At 53.4% G+C, this 18,406-nt stretch overlaps 1 protein-coding gene across 11 annotated transcripts in view; it reads right to left on the bottom strand.

Annotated features, from left to right (window-relative positions):
* Atp2b2 (ATPase plasma membrane Ca2+ transporting 2) overlaps positions 1 to 18,406 on the bottom strand; it is a 351,907-nt gene that overhangs the window by 12,380 nt on the left and 321,121 nt on the right. For all 11 annotated transcript variants that reach the window (XM_058572956.1, XM_046425452.2, XM_058572950.1 and 8 more), the window contains 8 exons: positions 17,709 to 17,943; positions 11,072 to 11,251; positions 10,807 to 10,894; positions 7,232 to 7,338; positions 6,598 to 6,789; positions 3,943 to 4,156; positions 1,415 to 1,626; positions 1,195 to 1,302 (listed from right to left, as the gene is read on the bottom strand). In XM_058572956.1, coding sequence (XP_058428939.1) covers positions 1,195 to 1,302; positions 1,415 to 1,626; positions 3,943 to 4,156; positions 6,598 to 6,789; positions 7,232 to 7,338; positions 10,807 to 10,894; positions 11,072 to 11,251; positions 17,709 to 17,943 — 1,336 coding nt within the window. The remainder of the gene's footprint in view (positions 1 to 1,194; positions 1,303 to 1,414; positions 1,627 to 3,942; positions 4,157 to 6,597; positions 6,790 to 7,231; positions 7,339 to 10,806; positions 10,895 to 11,071; positions 11,252 to 17,708; positions 17,944 to 18,406) is intronic.

Here is an 18,406-nt window from a genome sequence, read left to right as displayed (position 1 = left end):
GCCTGGTCCCAAGAGGTGCCCAGAGAAGGGGTTCCTAGATCAAATTGAGTCTATCAATTTTCCAAAGAAGCTCCAAATTTTAAAGATGAAACTCCTGGGTATGGTAGTCATTTCAAAATGAAACCTGTAATACCAGAAACTTGGGAGGTTGAGGCAGGAGGGTCACAAGTTCAAGGTCAGCCTGGGAAATTTAGATCCTGTCTCAAAATTAAAAATAAAAGGTGCTGGGAATGTAGTTCAGTGATGGAGACCCACTGGAGTTCCACCTCCAGTTCCAGTACTGCTGATAACTTTCTTCTGTATCTTCTAGTTAATTTTTGTCACTGTGGCTTCTTACTCTAGCTTGGGGACAGCCATGAAGGAGAAAATGATGTCTCAGGCCCGTGGGGTCCCCACGGCCTGGGTGTCTGAGCACTTTGGAAATCAAGCTCCTTGGGTCCAGGATGAGCTCTGGACACCTACCCAGCACCTAGGTCATGAGCAAGCTGTCAGAGTTGTGATGGCGTGTGCGTGCGTGCGTGTGTGCGTGTGTGCGTGTGCATGTGGGTACACTCAATGCTCGTGTGCGTGGAACTCGGCAAACATAGGGGAGGGAACTGGCTGAAGAATGTCCTGGGATCAGGGCTAGAGGGGCCACCAGAGAGTATTCCCAAAGCCAGGGAAGATCTCCTGTGACCCCAGGCACAGTACTGTGTCACACTGCAAACATGGCAGGATTTGTACCTCTGAGTCAGGACACCACTGACTAATGTCCCCTTTCAACACACTGGCTTCAGGCCCTGAGCCTTGGCAGGCCACAGTGTCTAGCTAGCACTTAATAACATTGTGTGCTCATGACATTAAATTTTTTGTTAGCTTCTATTTATGGTAAGTGACTGATTTTCTAGTTATGTTAGTAATATTATGTTGCCTTTTGAAGTAAATTTGTTAAAAAAAATCCCAAATTGATTAAAAAATATTAATAACAGGAGCAATGGTAAATAGATAAAAGGCAAAATTCAGAGTGGTGGCATATAGATGTCTAGCATTTGGGACCTGGATAGGTCCTCTCTGCTCAGATGCCTAGAGATGGTGAGGGCCTTGCCTGGGGTGGCAGTGAGTCTATGGCAGAGCCAGGACCCATTCCTGGGGGCTCCTGTCCAGTGCTCTTCCCCTTCCCCTGCAGAGAGGCACCTGCAACCCCCAGGAACCCACCTGGCCCCAGACGAGCTCTCCCAACCCGATGAATATGCACCACATCCACTGGTCCAGCTGCAGCGGCGAGCAGCTGAAGGGCTTCCCTCCAAACTGCACGATCACTATCTGGAGGTCAAAGGGAGCAGAGACACAGGGGGACAGGCCCTCAGCGGCTGGCACAGAGGGCTGGGGTGCTCACTGCCCAGCCCAGCCCAGGTGAGGGCAGGGGCCTGGCTACCTGGATGGCAAAGGTGCCCAGCACGATGGTGCAGAAGATGGGGTTCCGGAAGATGCCATCGAAGACGTTGCGCTCGCCATGGATCTTACGGGCGTTGATCTCATTGAAGAGCTGCATCATGACGAAGGTGTTGAAGATGATGGTGTAGTGCTCTGAGGGTGGTGAGTGCAGGGGGGCGTTCCTCCCACTGTCGATCTGGAACATCTTCTCGCCTGCCAAGCCGAGAGGGCAGGGGCTGGGCTGGGAGCAGCAGAGGAGGGAGGCACGGCTGGAAGCACGGGGCAGGGTACAGCCCGCACTGCTGCCTGGTCAGTGAGGGAAGGGTCAGCAAAGCCCTTTCTCTAAGGGGCAGGGGGCAAAGACCTTGGGGAGCTGTCTTCCGCCTTTCCTGTGGAAATCTGAGAAAGGTAAAATGCCAGTTGCATACTGGGTGACATTGCTTATAAGAAGTGACCCTAGATTGGCAAGTGCATCTGGACTGGGAGGACAAGAAAACCTGTGGGAAGGTGCTATGGTTTGCCAGTGTCCCCCAAGGCTCAAGTGATAAAGGCTTGGTCCCCAGCCCACAGTGCTATTGGGGAACCTTTAAGAGGTGGAGCCTAATGGGGGGTCTTATGGTCCCTGGGATATGCTATCAAAGGGGATTCTGAGGCCCCAGCCTCTTCCTCTCTTAACTTCCCCTCCGTGTTGGGCAGTTTCCTCCAGCCTGTACCTCCTCACCACAGGCCTAAAAGCAACAGACTGACCATAGACTGAAACCTCCAAAACTGTAAGCCAAAATAAACATTTCCTCTTTTTAAGTTGATTATCTCAGGTGTTTTGTTACAGCAACAGAAAGCTGATCACACGGAGGCCATGGATTTGGGCTTCCCTGACAGTTCTGCTGCTTGGCACTGAGCATGCCCTTGCTGAGACCTCTGGAAGCTCATGGGGCTGTTTATAAGAGATCCCCATTCCTATGTGAGTGTGGGGCTTCTAGGCTGGGATGGCCTTGGAACCACCCTTTTGGGCTTCATCCTTTCACACCTGAGCTGTTGCTTGGGGTGGTCCCCAGATGGCTGCGTGGATGCCTGTTGGTGGCATGTCTGATGCATCCTGTATCCTTTTGTAAAACCTCATGAACTGGTGCCAGGAAGGTCATGGAATTTTCTGGGTAGAAGGTGTCCAGCCAAACCCAAGAACGGCAGGTGATGAAGTCGGGGTTGGGTGGTGGTGCGGGCAGCAGGCAGTAGGAGCCCCAGTTCTCCTCCCTTTCTCCCACCACTTTCTCCTAGTGTCTCAAGGTTTTCTTTCATGAGGCTTCCTCTACAGCTTTTCAGGATAATTTTTACAACAGTAAACTATGTCCCGACAACACAGCACTTTCCATATTTACAGAAGGTGACTGCCCTTTCTGGACTGAGACCCTTGCTGCGCCACCATGCATACTCTGGGCGTTGAGGGCACATGCTCGTTAGCATTGAAAACCCAGCTCCAGGCTGGGGACGCTGCACTGGCCTGTCTCTGTGTGGCCAGCCCCTTCCTCTTCCTGAGTTGGGGACCATGATCATCTCAGAGGCTCCACAGAAACCAGGCCATTCTGAATCCCAGCCAAACCTGATTCTCTTTCTAGTTCCTCCTCAGACCAGCTGTGTGCCCTTAGGTAAGCACCTCACCTCTGTGAGCCTTGGTGCCTTGGAGTAATGGGGGGTCAAGGTACTATAATTTGGATCTGGAGTGTCCACCAGAGGCCCATGTGTTAAGACTTGGTCCCCAGGGTGGTGCTACAGGGAGGTGATGGAATCTTTGAGAGATGGAGCCTTGTGGGAAGCCTTGTGGGAAGCCTTGTGGGAAGCCATGCCTGTGACAGGGACAGGCATGTCTTCGAAGGGGGACATGGGCCCTGGTCTCTTCTGCTCTCTCTGCCCCCTGGCTCCCAAGACAATCAGTTTTGCTCTACCCCATGCTCCTGCCGTGAAGTGCTGCCTTGCTATTAGCCCAAACACCTGACCGTGGACAGAAACCTTCAAAACTGTGAACCAAAATAAACTTTTCTAAGTTTTCTTGGGTAGTTTATTATAGTGACAGCCAGCTTCCTAACACAGGAGCAAGGGCACCTGCCTCATGGCTGGCTGGAGGCCTAAATGAGGCAACTTTGGTGGAAGTGTTGTGCAGGCAGCTGGCAATTACACAGACGTCTCCATGAGGACGCCTTCCCTGGTTCAAGAGAAGGTGCTGGAAGAGGTCAGGGAAGGGGTCCCAGCTCTGATGAGCTGACATGAAGTGTCAGCCCTGCACCCACCTTGTGTGATGTGCACTCAGACCTGGGAGCTGCAATCCATGGAAAAAACCCTAGATTTGGGGTCAGCTAGGCCTGTGACAGGGACAGACTCTGCTCAAAGCTCCCTCTGTGACCTTGAGCAACTTACTTTACCTCCCTAAGCTTGAGCAAAATAGGAAGGTGGCTGTGAATCCAGATGCCAGGTCTGGGCCAAACTGTCCCTGGAAGGTGGTGACAGGGCCACTGAGGATGTGGGCAGGGGGCTCACCAACGAAAAGCAGGGTGAAGATGAGGGTGAGCTGGTAGACTGCGTGGCCCAGGATGTTCTTCATCATGGTCCGGGAGATGAGGGGCTTGTTGCGTCCGTATGGCTTCCTCAAAAGCAGAGTCTCAGTGGGCGGCTCTGTGGCCAGAGCCAGGGAGGCGAACGTGTCCATGATGAGGTTCACCCAGAGCATCTGCACAGCCTTCAGAGGGGAGTCCTGGGGAAGTGGCCCAAGGAGAGCTCTGTCTCAGGAGCCAGCCCCTCCTCTGCCATAGAGTGCTGGTAGGATGTGATGGAGGTCACATGAGGCTGGCCTGCCCCGTGGGTTCCTGAGCAGGTGCACAGCAGGTTCTAGAAGCCTCCTTTGGAGGACTGGGAGCTGCCCACCTCAGCCCTGTACCCCGCTGCCCCAGGAGAAGGCAGAGTCAGTCCCCCAGGCCCAACAGCCACCAGCTTCTGGTAATCTTAGCTGCATCCCCGCCACCTCCCTCCCCCCTGCTCTTGGCCATGTCACAGCACAGACCCTGCCACTCCCCCCTTCCTCTGCACCTCCTGCTGCCTCTTTCCCCTCAACTGTCTGTGGCTCAAGTCTCTCCTTTCCGTGACCCTTGTCCCCAATTTCTCCATGCCTCTTATTATCCTACGTTATTCTAAAAAACCTCTCTTTGTGTTTCTATGACTTTAAAAATAATACATTTTCATGCTGGGAAATTTTGGCACATAAGGAATAGCAGAGGAGGCTAAAAGTCTCTGGGGATCTCACAGAGGTTACCACTGCCCCTATTCTGGTGTGTGCCCTTCCAGACCTCTCGCTGACTGAGACGGAAGGGCACCAGGTGTCGGGCACAATCACAGCGCAGGGTCTCCACTGCCTGAAGGAACAAGCTGCTGGTCGCCCTCCCTCCTCCTGCCCCGTAGGCCTTGACCATAGCTGTAGGCTTGGCCCCTCTGTACCCCCAAATGCCTTTCTCTGTCACCAGCCACTTCTGTATCAGATTGAAGGATCCCTCCTCCAGCCTCACCGCAGTGCCAGGCCACTCCGGACCCCACTCTCCTGGTCCTCCCTTTCAGAGGGCTCCTCCTCCCTCCTTTTAAAACTGGGTTCCTGGGCTGGGGTTGTGGCTCAGCGGTAGAGCGCTCGCCTGGCATGTGTGAGGCCCTGGGTTCGATCCTCAGCGCCACATAAGAATAAATAAATAAAATAAAGGTATTGTGTCCAACTACAACAACAACAACAAAATATATTAAAAAAACTGGGCTCCTGTGGCCCCTTCCTGGGCCCTGCTCTCCTCTGTGTACCTGTCTCCCTAGCTTTAAGGGACCCACCTCCTCCCACCTGGCCTCTCTCCATCCCAGACTCCCTGTGGCTTTAGCCTTGCCCATCTGGGGGCCATGGAACACAGCCTTCAGGAAGCCCACCCACCCTGACCCCTCTGCCTGCACCCGTGCGCTCGCTCACCTCCTAGGCAATTGTCACAGCCCCTCCTGGCCAGCTCCCCGGCCTCTGCCCTGGCTCAGCCGTCCCTCTTGGGCTTCCTCCTGCCCCTCAGCTTTCTCTGGTTGAGTGCACCTCAGGGACTGGTCCACCTATTCCCCCTGGTCCCCTACCTGGTTCAACTACCAGTTTTCTTTGAACCTCAGTTTCCCCACCTGGTACCAGTTGGATCCAAGAAGCCCGAGTTTCTGTTGCCATGGCAGTGTCCCCAAGCTGCCACTAGAGGGAGCTTCTCATCCACAGGAGAAGAGAGAGGACTCTTTCCAGCAGAAGGGAACCCAACCCTCCCTATCTCTGCCCTTCACCCCACAGGGCTCTGACTCTCAGACTGGGGCAAGCAGTGGCCACCAGGAGTGTCCCCATGACTCAGGATGCAACAGAGGGGAGCAGGGTTCCCAGGGCCACCCAGCTCGGTAGCAGCGCAGCACTCTGGGATTCTGCGGCTCCTGAGTACAGGGGCTTGAATACTGAGGTGGCTGCTGGAAGGGGTCAGGCCTCAGGGACCTCCCAGGGCTGAGGCAGCCTACCCTCTTGCCCAGGCCAGGCTGGTCAGCTCCTGGAGGAGGTGGGCTGGTAGCAGTACCAGGAGGCTTCAGGAGCAGTGGTAGGTGCCTCTCCTACTCTGAGCCTCAGTTTCTGCCTCTGTCAAATGGGAATCATCCCAATTCCTGTCTCAAAGTGAGGACGCGGTGAGGCTGAAGACCTCCAGGTCTTGTTTTCTGCAGGCCCCACCTAGTCCAGAGGACAGGGCTGCATGAGACCCAGAAGAAGTGATCTGGATAAACACATTCCCGCTGCCTGTACTGTCCCCATCACTGCAGAACCAAGGCCCCCAGGGGCCCCGCTGACCCTCAGCCGGTCCCGTGATCTACATTGGGCCTGCACTGGCCCTGTCTCCCCCTAGCCCTGGACCAAGAGTCTGGCCAGTGCCTGGCCCAGGACCATGGGGGTATAAGGCTGACGTCTTCCACTTACTGGGCCACCTGAGCCATGCCACCTCTCGGGGCCTCATTTCCTCCACTGCACTGGGGCTGGCACCTGCACCGGGAACTGTGATGCGGTTCCTGGCAGGTGCTCCAATCACGGGTGCCCCAGTCCAGGCATTCTGACACAGCTCAGGAAGCTCTCAGCTGGGGGTCTCTGCCCGCACCCCGAGGACCCACCTGTGTGATGCATGCGCCTGTGAAGGCCACGATTACAGCCACCACGTTGACAGTCAGCTGGAACTGCAAGAACTTGGAGATGCTGTCATAGACGTTGCGACCCCACATCACCGCCTTGACGATGCTGCTGAAGTTGTCATCTGTCAGGATGATGTCTGAGGCCTCCTTGGCTACATCCGTGCCTGCGATGCCCTGTGGGGACAGGGACAGGAGCCTGGAGGGGTGGCCGGGGGAGGTGAGTGGCTCTATACTGCTGTCCCCATCCCTGGCACATCCTCAGCCCACCACAGCCCACTCCTGTTCCATTCCAGTGGGCCCAGCACAGCCAGACCACACACAGGGACACACACAGACCCCCCACCCCCGGAGGAGGCCTTGCCCTGGGCCCTCTCCTCCCTCACCCTCCTGGTCCCCAACCTGCAAGTGCCCCTCCTTGCCAAGCTCTCCCTGAGCAGAAGGACTCCTCCCTTCCAGGAAGACCTCTGGGGCCATGTGGAGGCTGGAGAGCATTGAATGCACACAGGGCCAAAGGGTCAGCTGAGTGTCAACTGGGGGTCCCACAAGCCACTTCAAGGCTATGTAGCCTATATGCTCCTGCCAGATTCCACCCCAGACCCCTGAGAGCCGCTCCTACCATGGCGAAGCCCACGTCAGCCTTCTTGAGTGCAGGCCCATCGTTGGTCCCATCCCCGGTCACAGCCACCACCTGCCGCTGCTCAGTGTGTGTGCTGTCGATGATGCCTGTTGGGGGCAGGAGTATGCTCAGGGCCTGGGCCAGCCCTGAGCCTTGGCCATGGCCATGGCCCCCTCTCTGGCCCCTGCTTAGCTAGCCCCTTCTGGCGTGGCTCTTCCCAGCACCTGCAGGGCATTCTGGGCACTTGGTTAGCCCAGGGCTGGCTGGAGGTCCTGTGTGGCCTGGGTCCTGCCCACTTTCCAGCACTGTCTTTGTTTCTTACAGAACTTGGCCACACTGGCAGCCACCTTAACCAGAAAAACTGTCCCCTTGGCCCCTCTGCTTATATTCAGGGGCCCCTCCACTGCTCCAAGGATATTCAAGGTTTCTCTGGGGTCCCGCCATTTGCCCTACCAGCACCTTCCCCTTACTACTCTGACCTTGGCCTCTCTCCAGACACTCATCCTCAATAAAAAATTCAACAAAAATGAGAATGAACAGAAGACACGTGGCCCCAGTCACCAGCTGGGTCAGTGGAAGAGGGTAGGTGAAAGGTGTCATCATCAGGGACCTTTGGAGTGTATGGGACTTGTTACTCATGAAGCTACCAGGCAGAGATGGCCATGGGCAGGACAGATATTTGGGTGTTGGCCTTGACTCTTATTCCACACAAGAGACGCATCACCAAGGCCTTAGATTTCTGGCTCCAAAATTTCACTGAAGTCCTTTGAGTTCTGTCCTGATCTCTGCAACTGGCATTTCCACTGCCCCCTCACTGACTTGGGGCACCCTGGAACTTGCTGCAAGACCTTGTTTGAACCTGTCCCTTGCCCCTCGGAAAAGCCGTTCACTTCTTCCCTCGGCCCCATGATAACATGCAGGAACCTCTGAACCCCATGACCAGGCCTCTCCACTCTGATCTCTTCTCTTGCCCCTGGCCATGTCCACCTCTTTGTCACATGCCTGGCTCCCACTGGCCTCTGTTCCTATATAGGTTGTTCCCTGGGTTGGATATACTCCTGTCACCCACCTATAGCTTCAGCTTGGATGCCACCATCCACAGGAAGTCTTTGTAGTGCCCTGAGGACCCCTGTCACCCCAAAGCATCCCCGTAGCTGCTGCCTCCCCTACCCCCTGAACTCCCTAACTTGGGGTACTGCCCCTCTAAACTGCTCCCCTCAAGACCTAGCTCCCATGCCGGGTGCCCTAGGAATCATCCTGAGTTGCCGCCACACAGCAGCCAGCCCCAAGGCCCTCTGCCCTGAACCTGGTCTCTCTAAGCTGGTCCACTAGCATGCACACACGAGGCCTCTGTTCTCCCTGGTTCCCTCAGCCTTAAGGGGGCTCCTCTGTGGCTAGACAAGGGGGGATTCTTTTCTCTGTGGCTCCCTGGGCTGGTAACGGGCTTTTCCTGTTCCCAACAGAGCAGAGATCTGGGACAAAACCCTCCTGGGGCTGTCTCTTCTCACTCTAGGCCCAGTGTGGCCCTGCCCTGCGTGGCCTTCAGGGGCTTCCCTGTGGCCACATCTGTGTCCTGACCCTCAAACTACATCTGCCCTCCTTTCCCATAAGCTTCCGTCCTGGCTTTCCTGTCACCCACATCACTCCTGCTCATTCTTGGCCACTGCCACCACTCAGGTGGGCATTCCTGGGTTCAGCAGCTCCCCAGCTCTTCCCTCTTGTACCCCCAGCCAGGCCTGTGTCCCAGGCCCCGCACTCTCCTGCCCTGAGGGCCAGCCACCTCTGGACAGCTCCGCTCGACAGTCAGAGGCCGCAGCGTGGCCAGTCCTACACTGAAAGCGTCAGTTTTCCTCAGATCTGTCTTGTCTCCTGTGACTCCTGGTGCCCAGCTGCCCACTTGAAAGGCACTGGGCCTGCAGTGGGCCCTCAAACAGGCAGACAGCAGAGGTCCTGGGCCCCTGCCCCTTAACCCCCTTACCATGTCCAAACACCCTGCTCAGACTTCCACCTGGAAGTGTTTCTCAGACCTGCTGATGGCTGGCCGCCCTGCCTGCCACCATCTGGTCCTTGTGGCACGTTAGGCAATCCTGGTGGTCCCTCTTGCCTGCGGGTCACTCTCCCAAAGCAGGCTGGGCTTTATGAAACGGTGGTCTTTTCCACCTGGCCCTCCCACTTCCTGAACTTGGGGTAACAGTGCAGGTCACAGCCACCTACGTGGCGAATGCTGTGGTCTACAGGATGCGACGCCACAAGCCGCCTCCAGTCTCCTCCTCAGCTTTCCCTCTTTCAGGACTCCCATCCAGGCAACTGAATTTACGTTCATTCCTTGATGTGCTGGGGAAAACTTTTTTCTCTGGACAGTTCCAGTGCGATTCTCTGCCCTGTCTGAAAACCAGACCCTTCCTCCTGGAAACACCCCCCCCCCCCCCCCACCACCCCTTGCCTACCATGGCCTGTGACCTAATACCCTACCCAGCCAGAGTCAGAGGGCAGCAGCGGGCCCCAGAACAGCCTTCTCTGCCACCCATGCAGCCTTTTACCCTCTGCAGGGACAATGCCTATTTAGTGTCCACTGCCTGGGACCTGCACCACGAATTCCAGAGGGAAGGACCACATCCACCTAGATCGGGGCCTGGATATAATAGGTCCTCAATAAATGGTCATTGAAAGAATGAATAAATGAATTGATGAGCAAATGAGTGAATTAATAAGAAATGAGCATGGGTTGGAGAACTTTTGCTTCAAGTATCTGTGCTTCAGGGGTTCCGTTTCTGTCCCCAGGCTAGATCTGCCTCCATTAATGTCCCTGGGTGACATGTTTGAGACAAGAATCCTAGACACCTACGGATGATCTCAGGCAGAAGCCTGGATCCCACAGCCAATTTACAGATGGGTAAATTGAGTCCCAGAGTGGAGAGTCTTGTCCACGGCCACAGAGCAGGTCAGCAGCAGACCCGGGACATGAACCAGAAACACCTAGAACCTGGCCCCCAGAGCTTAGCACGTGTTGTGCTCTCTCTGGGGGGAAATGGGGAGAGAGAAGGACTGTGGCATTGGGCCTCACTGCTCAAATCGCTGTGCCCAGGACAGCCCATGCCTGAGTCTCAAGATGCCAAGCACACCAAGGCTCTCGAACTCCTGAGCTCTGGGGCCAGACTGAGAGCAAGTGAAGAGGGTTGACTTTCAGATAACGAGCAGTAGTAGTCTGTCAACCACAAAGAGCAAGATCTGTATAAAGTCACTCAAACTCGACATTTAAAATGCCCCACTGGCCAAATAAAACATATCTGTGGTCCCCATATGGTAACTGAGCCATGAGTTTGAGACCCTAGATGGGCCCGATCCTAACGCTTCTTGGAGGAATTGGAGGCCCAGAAAAGAAGGCTCACAACCTCCTTTGGGCCCTCAGCAGGCATCCCGGGGGTGAAAAGCATCCTTTTCATAAGGACATCACCAGGTGTGTAGATGCCCAGAGAGGGTCCCTTCCCTGCGTCCAGTTGTATGGAAACACCACGTGCCAGGAAAGGAGCATTGGTCTCTGGCCTCAGAATTTCCCAAGACCTCCCACGTCTCACCTTTGACTAGGGTGTGCTTGTCTGTCGGGGAGGAGCGAGCCAGCACCCGCAGTTTTGGCCAGATCTTGTCAATTCGCTCCTGCTCAATCTGCAGAGGGATGAGGGAGAGGGTCAGCAGGATCAGGGAGAGAAACTGAGGATCGAGGAAGAGCCCAGAGTACACTGGCTGGTCTCTGCACAATCATGCATCACAGCGCCAGTGCCTCCCAGCTCCCTGCCCCGTCAAATCTAGTCCCTCTGAGGACATTTACCCTGGGACACGTACCTCTCCCTTCTCATTGCGGATCCTCCGGTTGAACTCTTTGCCCTCCAGACACAGGAAGTCTTCCCCAGGATGGATGATACCACACTTGATGGCGATGGCCCGGGCCGTATTGATATTGTCACCAGTGACCATCCGGACAGTGATACCTGCTCGCTGGCACTTGCGGATGGCTTCTGGGACCTAGACAGGAGGGTAGGATCCATGGGGGAGGGCATCACCCCTGGCAGGCCCTCGCTGCCTTCATGGGTCCCAGAGTGAGCCCTTCTCATAAGCAGCTCCACTTAAAGGGGAGTAAAAACTCCATGAGATACTGATGGCACAGATAGAATACAGTCCATGGCTTCTCTTCCTGTGCCCATGGCAGACATTGTTAATCAATCACAGTATCCTGGATTGAACCTGATGTGGGTTCAGAATTCTTCTCAGCCAGAATCCCAGGCAGCCAGCACCTAGTGACCATGATAGTTTGTCCTGAGACCAAACCACTGGATCCCCCAAACTGCACAAATGCTTTGGAAAGACCCTAATGAACACCTTCTCAGATCAGGCCCAGGCCAGAGTACAGAGCACCTAGTTACACTTGAACTTGCCCAGCTTCATCTACAAGCTCCATGATAAGTCTGTTTGTGTATTTTCAGTTTTTTTTTTTTTTTTGAGGGGGAGATGTTTGCATTTGGAGGCATTTTATTTACAGAATGTGACATTGGATTAGAATAAATCCGAATGACTATGCTGTCACTTAAAATAGGACATTTTGCTGAGAGTAAGGATTGCATCCTGCCTTCTCTGACTATAATGACAGACTGATGTCTGGGCCGATTGGGTCAGATCAGACCCAGCCCAGCCAATCAGAAGGCGGAAAGGCCCGTCACCCGCTAGGCCCCAGTAGCTTCCCCAAGCAGAGCTCTGGATTTACCCAGCAACCAGGATGTGGAAATTAGCCTGGAGCTGTGGCAGCCCTTTATACAGAACACAGATCAACTGAATGAGTGATTCTTACCCATAGGCAATAACAAATAATAAAATAATAAGACTATATTTGCTGCAGAATGTCTTTGAGGGGAAGAGAACACATCAAGGGCAGAAAATCCAGTTGTCCAGAAATACTAAAGCACTAAAGCACATTGGAATTCTGGACCCAAGAGCTGAGTCGTGCACACCCTAGTGACTGAGGCCTCACTCCCATGCATCCTCTGCCAAGCCACTGCTGAGCTTGGAAATGCATTTTTACCAAAAGAGACACCAAAGTCCTAAGCCCCCCATAGCTGTGAAAATGGCCTTACTTGAAGAAAGGGTCTTTATGAAGGTAATTACACTAAGATGAGGTTCTCAGGAAAAGTCCTCATCCAGTATAACCGGGTCCTTAGGCAGAGAGGAAATTTGGATGCAAAAACATGCACAAAAGGAGATGATGTCAGGGGAGGGATAAGGCATGTCAAAGAACAACAGAGAGGGTCAGCAAACCTCTAGAAACTAGGAGAGTGGTCTAGAGCAGGCCCTGCCCACTCCTGGATCTTGGACTTCAGCTTCCACAACTGTGAGACAAATTTCCACTGTTTGAGCTGCTCAGTTTGTGGTTTACCTGCTGCTCAACAGAGTTCAGCCCTGATAAACCCACCGTTAAGATGAAAATACCAAAAGTCAAATATGCACCAAATAGACCTAACCTACCGAACAGCCAAGATGAACATCAGTTACCCAGGGGTTGCTCCCCCTCGTGATCGTGGGCTGACAGGCAGCCGCGGCTCACTGCCCTGCCCAGCATCAAGAGGATTTTCTGCCCCATTTTGCTAGTCTGGAAAAAGATCCAGATTTGAAATTCCAAGTACACTTTCCATGGAATGCGTATTGCTTCCACACCTTTGTGAAGTCAAAAAAATTCAAAATCTAATTATCGTCAGGTTGGGGGCTATCTGTACTTGGCCATGGCAGCCCTGGAAAACTGATGAATAAAACACTTAGCATCTACTATAGTTCAAATCTTGAATGTCAAAGGCCTGTGTGTTCAAGGCTTGGTCCCTAGACTATGGTGCTATCGGGAGGTGGTGGAACCTCTAAGGGGTGGGAGGTCTTAGGTCACTAGCGGTGTGCCCTGGAAGGGGACAATGGAATCTAGGTCTCTTCTTCTTCTTTCTCTTTTGCTTCCAAGCTGTGATGTGAACTGCTTTGCTCTGCCATGTATTCCCACCATAATGTGTTGCCTCGACATGGGCCAAAAAATAATGGGGCCCAAACAACCATGGGCTGAAACCTCCAAAACTGTGAACTCAAACAAACCTTTCTTCTTTACAAGTTGATTCATCTCAAGCATTTTGTCATAGTAACAGAAATCTGACTAATACAGAATCCTTTCCCATCTCCCTGACTCTGCCCATTCTGTTCCTTCTGCCCTCCCTCAACCTCTGTGTGTCATATCTTACCCATCTTACATGTAAAATGCTTTCAGCTCATGAAGCCATTCTGAATTCTTCCAATCCAGTGGGATATTTCCTTAAACTATTCTCAGTAGTTTCTTCTATCACTCAGACATTTGTTCATTCAATGAACTGTTATTGAACATCCTGTTCAAGGCACTAAAGATGCAGAGATGATTAAGACTGAAACCCCAGAGGCATTGATCTGGTTGAAATATGCTTTCCATATAAATAAAATTGCTGTTAATTTTTTTTTTTAAAAAAGGCTTCTTTTGCTAAAATTATCCTAGATATTTCTCACTGAGGAAAAACAGCCAGGAAATGGGCGCTTCCTGTTTTCATTAAATAAAGGCTTTTAAACATCTGTTGTTTCTGGTGACAGCTGTTGTCTGTGACTCTAAGGGCTCCAAACACCCCCGGATAACCCGGCAAGTCCCAGACCGCCAATCTCCTGATGGCTTCATTGATGCTGGCTTCCATCAGCCTCAGCAACGTCTCAGGGAGGGAGTTTTGGCAAATATATTTTTAACTGATTCTTGCCTTTGGTGGTCTCCAGGGAGGAAGGCAATGTGGAGATTCACCCCACTGACAGCTGGGGAAACCAAGGTGGGCATAAATTATCTTCCTGCTATTGCAAAATGAATCCTAGCATGTCTAAGGACCCTAGAGGTGGCCCAGGTAGAGGCCATCCTCCTTTCTGGGCCTCGGCAGGCTGGAGGCACTATGCAGGGTATTTGCCCAGGAGACTCAAGGCAGGGTGACCAGGAAGGCTGTAGGAGAACAGAGCCCAGCAGAGTTTGCAGAAATGCACCCACCATAGGCATGGATACTCCCAGAGGGTCACTCACAAAACTGGTGACAGTGCTGCTGTGGAGGTGGGAACTGGGGACTAGAATGGTGGTAGGGTTATTTCACACTTCTGTACTTTCTGAATTTGGTTCCATGCACACAAATCACCTATCTTAAAAAGCAAATCAGTAAGACAACTGTATCCACTGGGCTCCTCAGGGCGTGCACCCATCCCACGCCCCCCAGGGGGAGACGCAAATCAACAGGTCTGAGCTTTTATGCTTTCCAGTAGTGTCCCCAGCAGCCCTGCCGTGTCCCTGAGTCGCGAACATCAGACCGTCCAAGTGTCTTGTTTTTCAGATGGGGAAACCGAGGCTAAAAGGGGATGCACCTGAGGCCACCAAGAAGGAGTGGCAGGGGCAGAATCAGAGCCCACATCCTCTGACTCTGCCAGGCCACTGCTGTTAAATTCAGCTTACGTCTTGAGGGCAAGCCTGGGGGGCGGGAGAGGGCCAAGATGGATTCCCTGATGGAAGGAAGGATGAGCAGATGAGAAGGCAGAGGCACAGAGAGGGCCCCAGTGGCTTGTTGGTGGCAAAGTTGGGGCTGGCATCCAGGTCCTTTCCGAGTCTGCGTCTGAAGCCACTTACTCTGGATGACCCTGCCGTCAACAGCAAATGCCAGGGACCCAGCTTTGCTCCTCTCAGGTCCTGGGTGTGGGGAGTCTTTCCTCAACCTCCTGACACAGAATGACTTTCCCCTTCTGTTTTGTGGCATCTAGGCAAAGGCCCTGGGGCAGAAAGGCAGAAACCTGGCCTAATCTGGACTTGCTCAGCCTCTTACAGGGAGTCTTTGGGGACATCCCCGTCCCTCTGTGGGCCTCAGTGTTTCCATATGCAAACTGGGATGTGTAGGAAGCTGTCTGGGTGAGATGAGGGATCAGACCTCTAGCCACGCCTCTTGAGACAGTGGATGTTGATCAGCTTTAACAAAAAGAAGGAAGGACAGAAAATTCTGCACTACATGGCATTACTTTGTGAAATTCTTGGGTTGGTTAAGCGTGTGTGCTGACTTGAGTCATGACATAAAATACATTTCTTCTTATTGTGGGTCAGGGCCAAAAAAATGTTTGCACCAGATTCTCTTTCCCAGCCCACCTCAGAGGTGTTTCCGAGGCGTGGTGATGAGCCGGAAGCTCACGGAGGGGTTGAGGAGGCTCCAGAAAGCAAGGACAAGGGAGTCCCCAGGGCGTGGTTAGGCCAGCCTCCTACCGCAGGGGACGAGGCACTGCTGCTGGTTCTGAGAAATTTCCAGTAAGGAGGTAACACATCGCCGTGAGGCCTGAGCCCATTAGCGGTTGGTAATGAGCAGGCGTCCCCTGGGGGAGCCGATAAATGGCCTGTGGGCCCAGGGAGGGCCGCGGTCTACAGAAAAACACACGCGGGCTCTGGGGCCAAGCGCCAAGCTCCAGGGTGCTGACTGTCTTTGCTGTTTTAGGATCAGGGTAGGATGAGGGGGCCACAGTGAGACCCACTTGTGTGTGTGTGTGAGGGGGGGGGGGGGGGAGAGAGAGAGAGAGAGAGAGAGAGAGAGAGAGAGAGAGAGAGAGAGACACTTGAGCACCAGACACGGTGTTGGAAGACTGGGGTTCAAGTCCATTCATTCTCATTCATTCTACAAATCTTTATCGAGCACCTCCTAAAGGCTCAGCTGTGTGTTAGGGGACACAATGTGTCATTGGATCCAGAGTAATGAATCTATGGGGAAGGTGGGAAGAAAGGGGACCTTCATTTTGGGGCCATCTACCTCATGCCAGACACTCTGCTTTTGTTCATTCAAAATGGTACGATCAGACCCTTCACAATATCCCAGGGTGTGTGTGTGTGTGTGTGTGTACATGGGGGAGGATATTATTATCCGAAGTCTACAGATTAAGAATCAGAGAGCTTATGTGACTGGCCCAATGCCTCACAGCCAGCAATTCTGGCACTCAGGATCCTGGTCCGTCCCATGCCAGAGTTCATTCACTCTTTGATTCCTCTCCCTGATGCCTGAGTGGAATGTAGAATCTTACGGCATCAGGCCCAAGAACTTGGAGGAAAAAAATTCTACCCTGTTTCCCTTTAAAGAGGGGAAACTGAGGCTCTGATAGAACAGGGACTGGCCAGAACATGGTGTCAGGGCAGGAGGGGACACTGAGGCTGTCCCTGCTGGCACACTCCACACTGGGCAGTTCATCCTCCTCCCTTCCTCCCGCCACACTCCAGCTCAGGATTCTTGTCCTTCTCCCTGCAGGATGCAGATTCAGCGAAAGGAGACTGAAGACCTACTGTGTGCTGAGTACCTGTTAGGGGCTCTCCCACAATCACCTCCTCCATCCATGTGAGGAAGGTGCTGTCGCCTCCGCCCACCTGCTGGAGAGTGTGACCTGACATTGAGAAACTGATGTGACTCAATTTTTGAGAAACCAGCCTCGACCTCAGAGCAAAGCCTGTCCAGGGAAGGGGGTGTGGCCCTTGTCCTTGGAAAAACCCACGGAGCAGTCCTAGGCACACACCCACCCTGCTGAGTTGTTTGTCTGCAAATAACAGGAGAGATCTGCGGCGCCAGGTGTCCCTGACTCAGTCAGGCTAGGTGGGGATCCATAGCAACCCCCTAGCAACCACCAATCAGCATGAGACAGGGAAAATACCTGGGATGCCAGATGACCCCCCCAGTAGTTTACGGTGGTTGATAACATGTTGGGAAACCATGTAGTTCAGCACGTACACCCCTCGTGGCTTAAACCAATCAGTTCAAAGGAATCCCCCTCTTGTACTAACCAATCACCCCTACCCAACTTGTTCCCGCCAGTGAATGTGCTAATCAATGTTAAGAGTTGTTGTTTGACTTTCCTGCGGTATGGAATGATTTGCTGTGTGATGTTGTGACACGTAGAGTATCCCCCCAAACCTATAAAATCTCACTGAACAAAGGACCGGGGCTCACTCCCTGGGACCGCTGTGAGTCCAGGCTCGAGCTTGCAATAAAGACTCTTGTGTGATTGCATCGGATTTGGCTCCTGGAGGTCCCACGAATTACATGACACCATAACTTGTGCAAGCTCTGTTCCTCTGAATGTCAGAGGTGTTACCAGGCAAGCTGGCCAGGGGATGGTGGTTGCTAAACTGCACCTGGACAGAGAGAAGTGTAAGTACTGATGGGGACACCGCACTTGGTGTTCTCCTGAGAGCAATGACCCTTGTCATTGGGTGTGTCCTTTGCCCAGGCCTGGAACCTGGGCCAAGGGGCTTGTTACCAGAGCTCCTGGTTCCTGTGAGGTAAAAGCTTCTAAGGCAGGGAACTCCCCACACCTGTCCCTGGGGAGGGGGGCAGAGGGAAGAGCACCTGGCGGCGGGGAGGACAGGCCCCGCAGCAGAGCACCAGGGCCTTACCTCAGGCCGAACGGGGTCCTCGATGCCCACCACACAGATGCAGGTGAGGTCATTGAGGATGTCATTCTCGTTGTCCCAGTCGGGCTCGGGGCTGCTGGGGAAGTCACGGTAGGCCACACAGATGGTGCGGAGCCCGTCGCAGGCCATGGGCTCGATCACCTTCTTCACCATCTCGTCCCTGTCTCGGGGCCGGAAGACCCGGGGCTCACCTGCCCCACTGAGGATTTTGCAGCACCTGGGGGAGGGTGAAAGGCAGGTGAATAAGGCCCAGCCAAGGGCCTAAGGGGTATTCCCCTGCCCACTGGGGACGTCCAATTGGCCACAGAGTTCAGGCCAGGCCCACCCGGTCCATCTCCCATAATGCCTCAGGACTAAGTGCACCCACAAGCGCCCAGGTCTGAGGTAGGGTAAAATCAGGTGACCTTAAAATATCTGCCCAAGGCCATTCAGGAAGAGCAATCCTGCTTTGGTCATCTATATGTGTTATCCCCAAGGTTTCATTTGAAAAATTAAAAAAATGGTTTCCAAAGGCCATCAAACCTTGGCTAGTAGTTTTTGGCCCCACTTATATACTAGGATCAACTGGGGGAGCATTTAATAAATACCCACGTGTGCACCCTGCCCTCGGGTCTCCAATTCAAGTTATCTGGGGTAAGTCCAATGATCAATGGATTTTAAAAAAATCTCCCTGGGGTGAT

This window comes from Marmota monax, unplaced genomic scaffold (genome assembly GCF_021218885.2).
Source record: "Marmota monax isolate L192 unplaced genomic scaffold, Marmota_monax_Labrador192_F-V1.1 WCK01_AAM20220418_F8-fsc00028, whole genome shotgun sequence".
In the NCBI taxonomy this organism is placed as follows: Eukaryota; Metazoa; Chordata; class Mammalia; order Rodentia; family Sciuridae; genus Marmota; species Marmota monax.
Note: the sequence above shows the minus strand (reverse complement) of the source record. Positions and strands in the feature narration are given on the sequence as shown.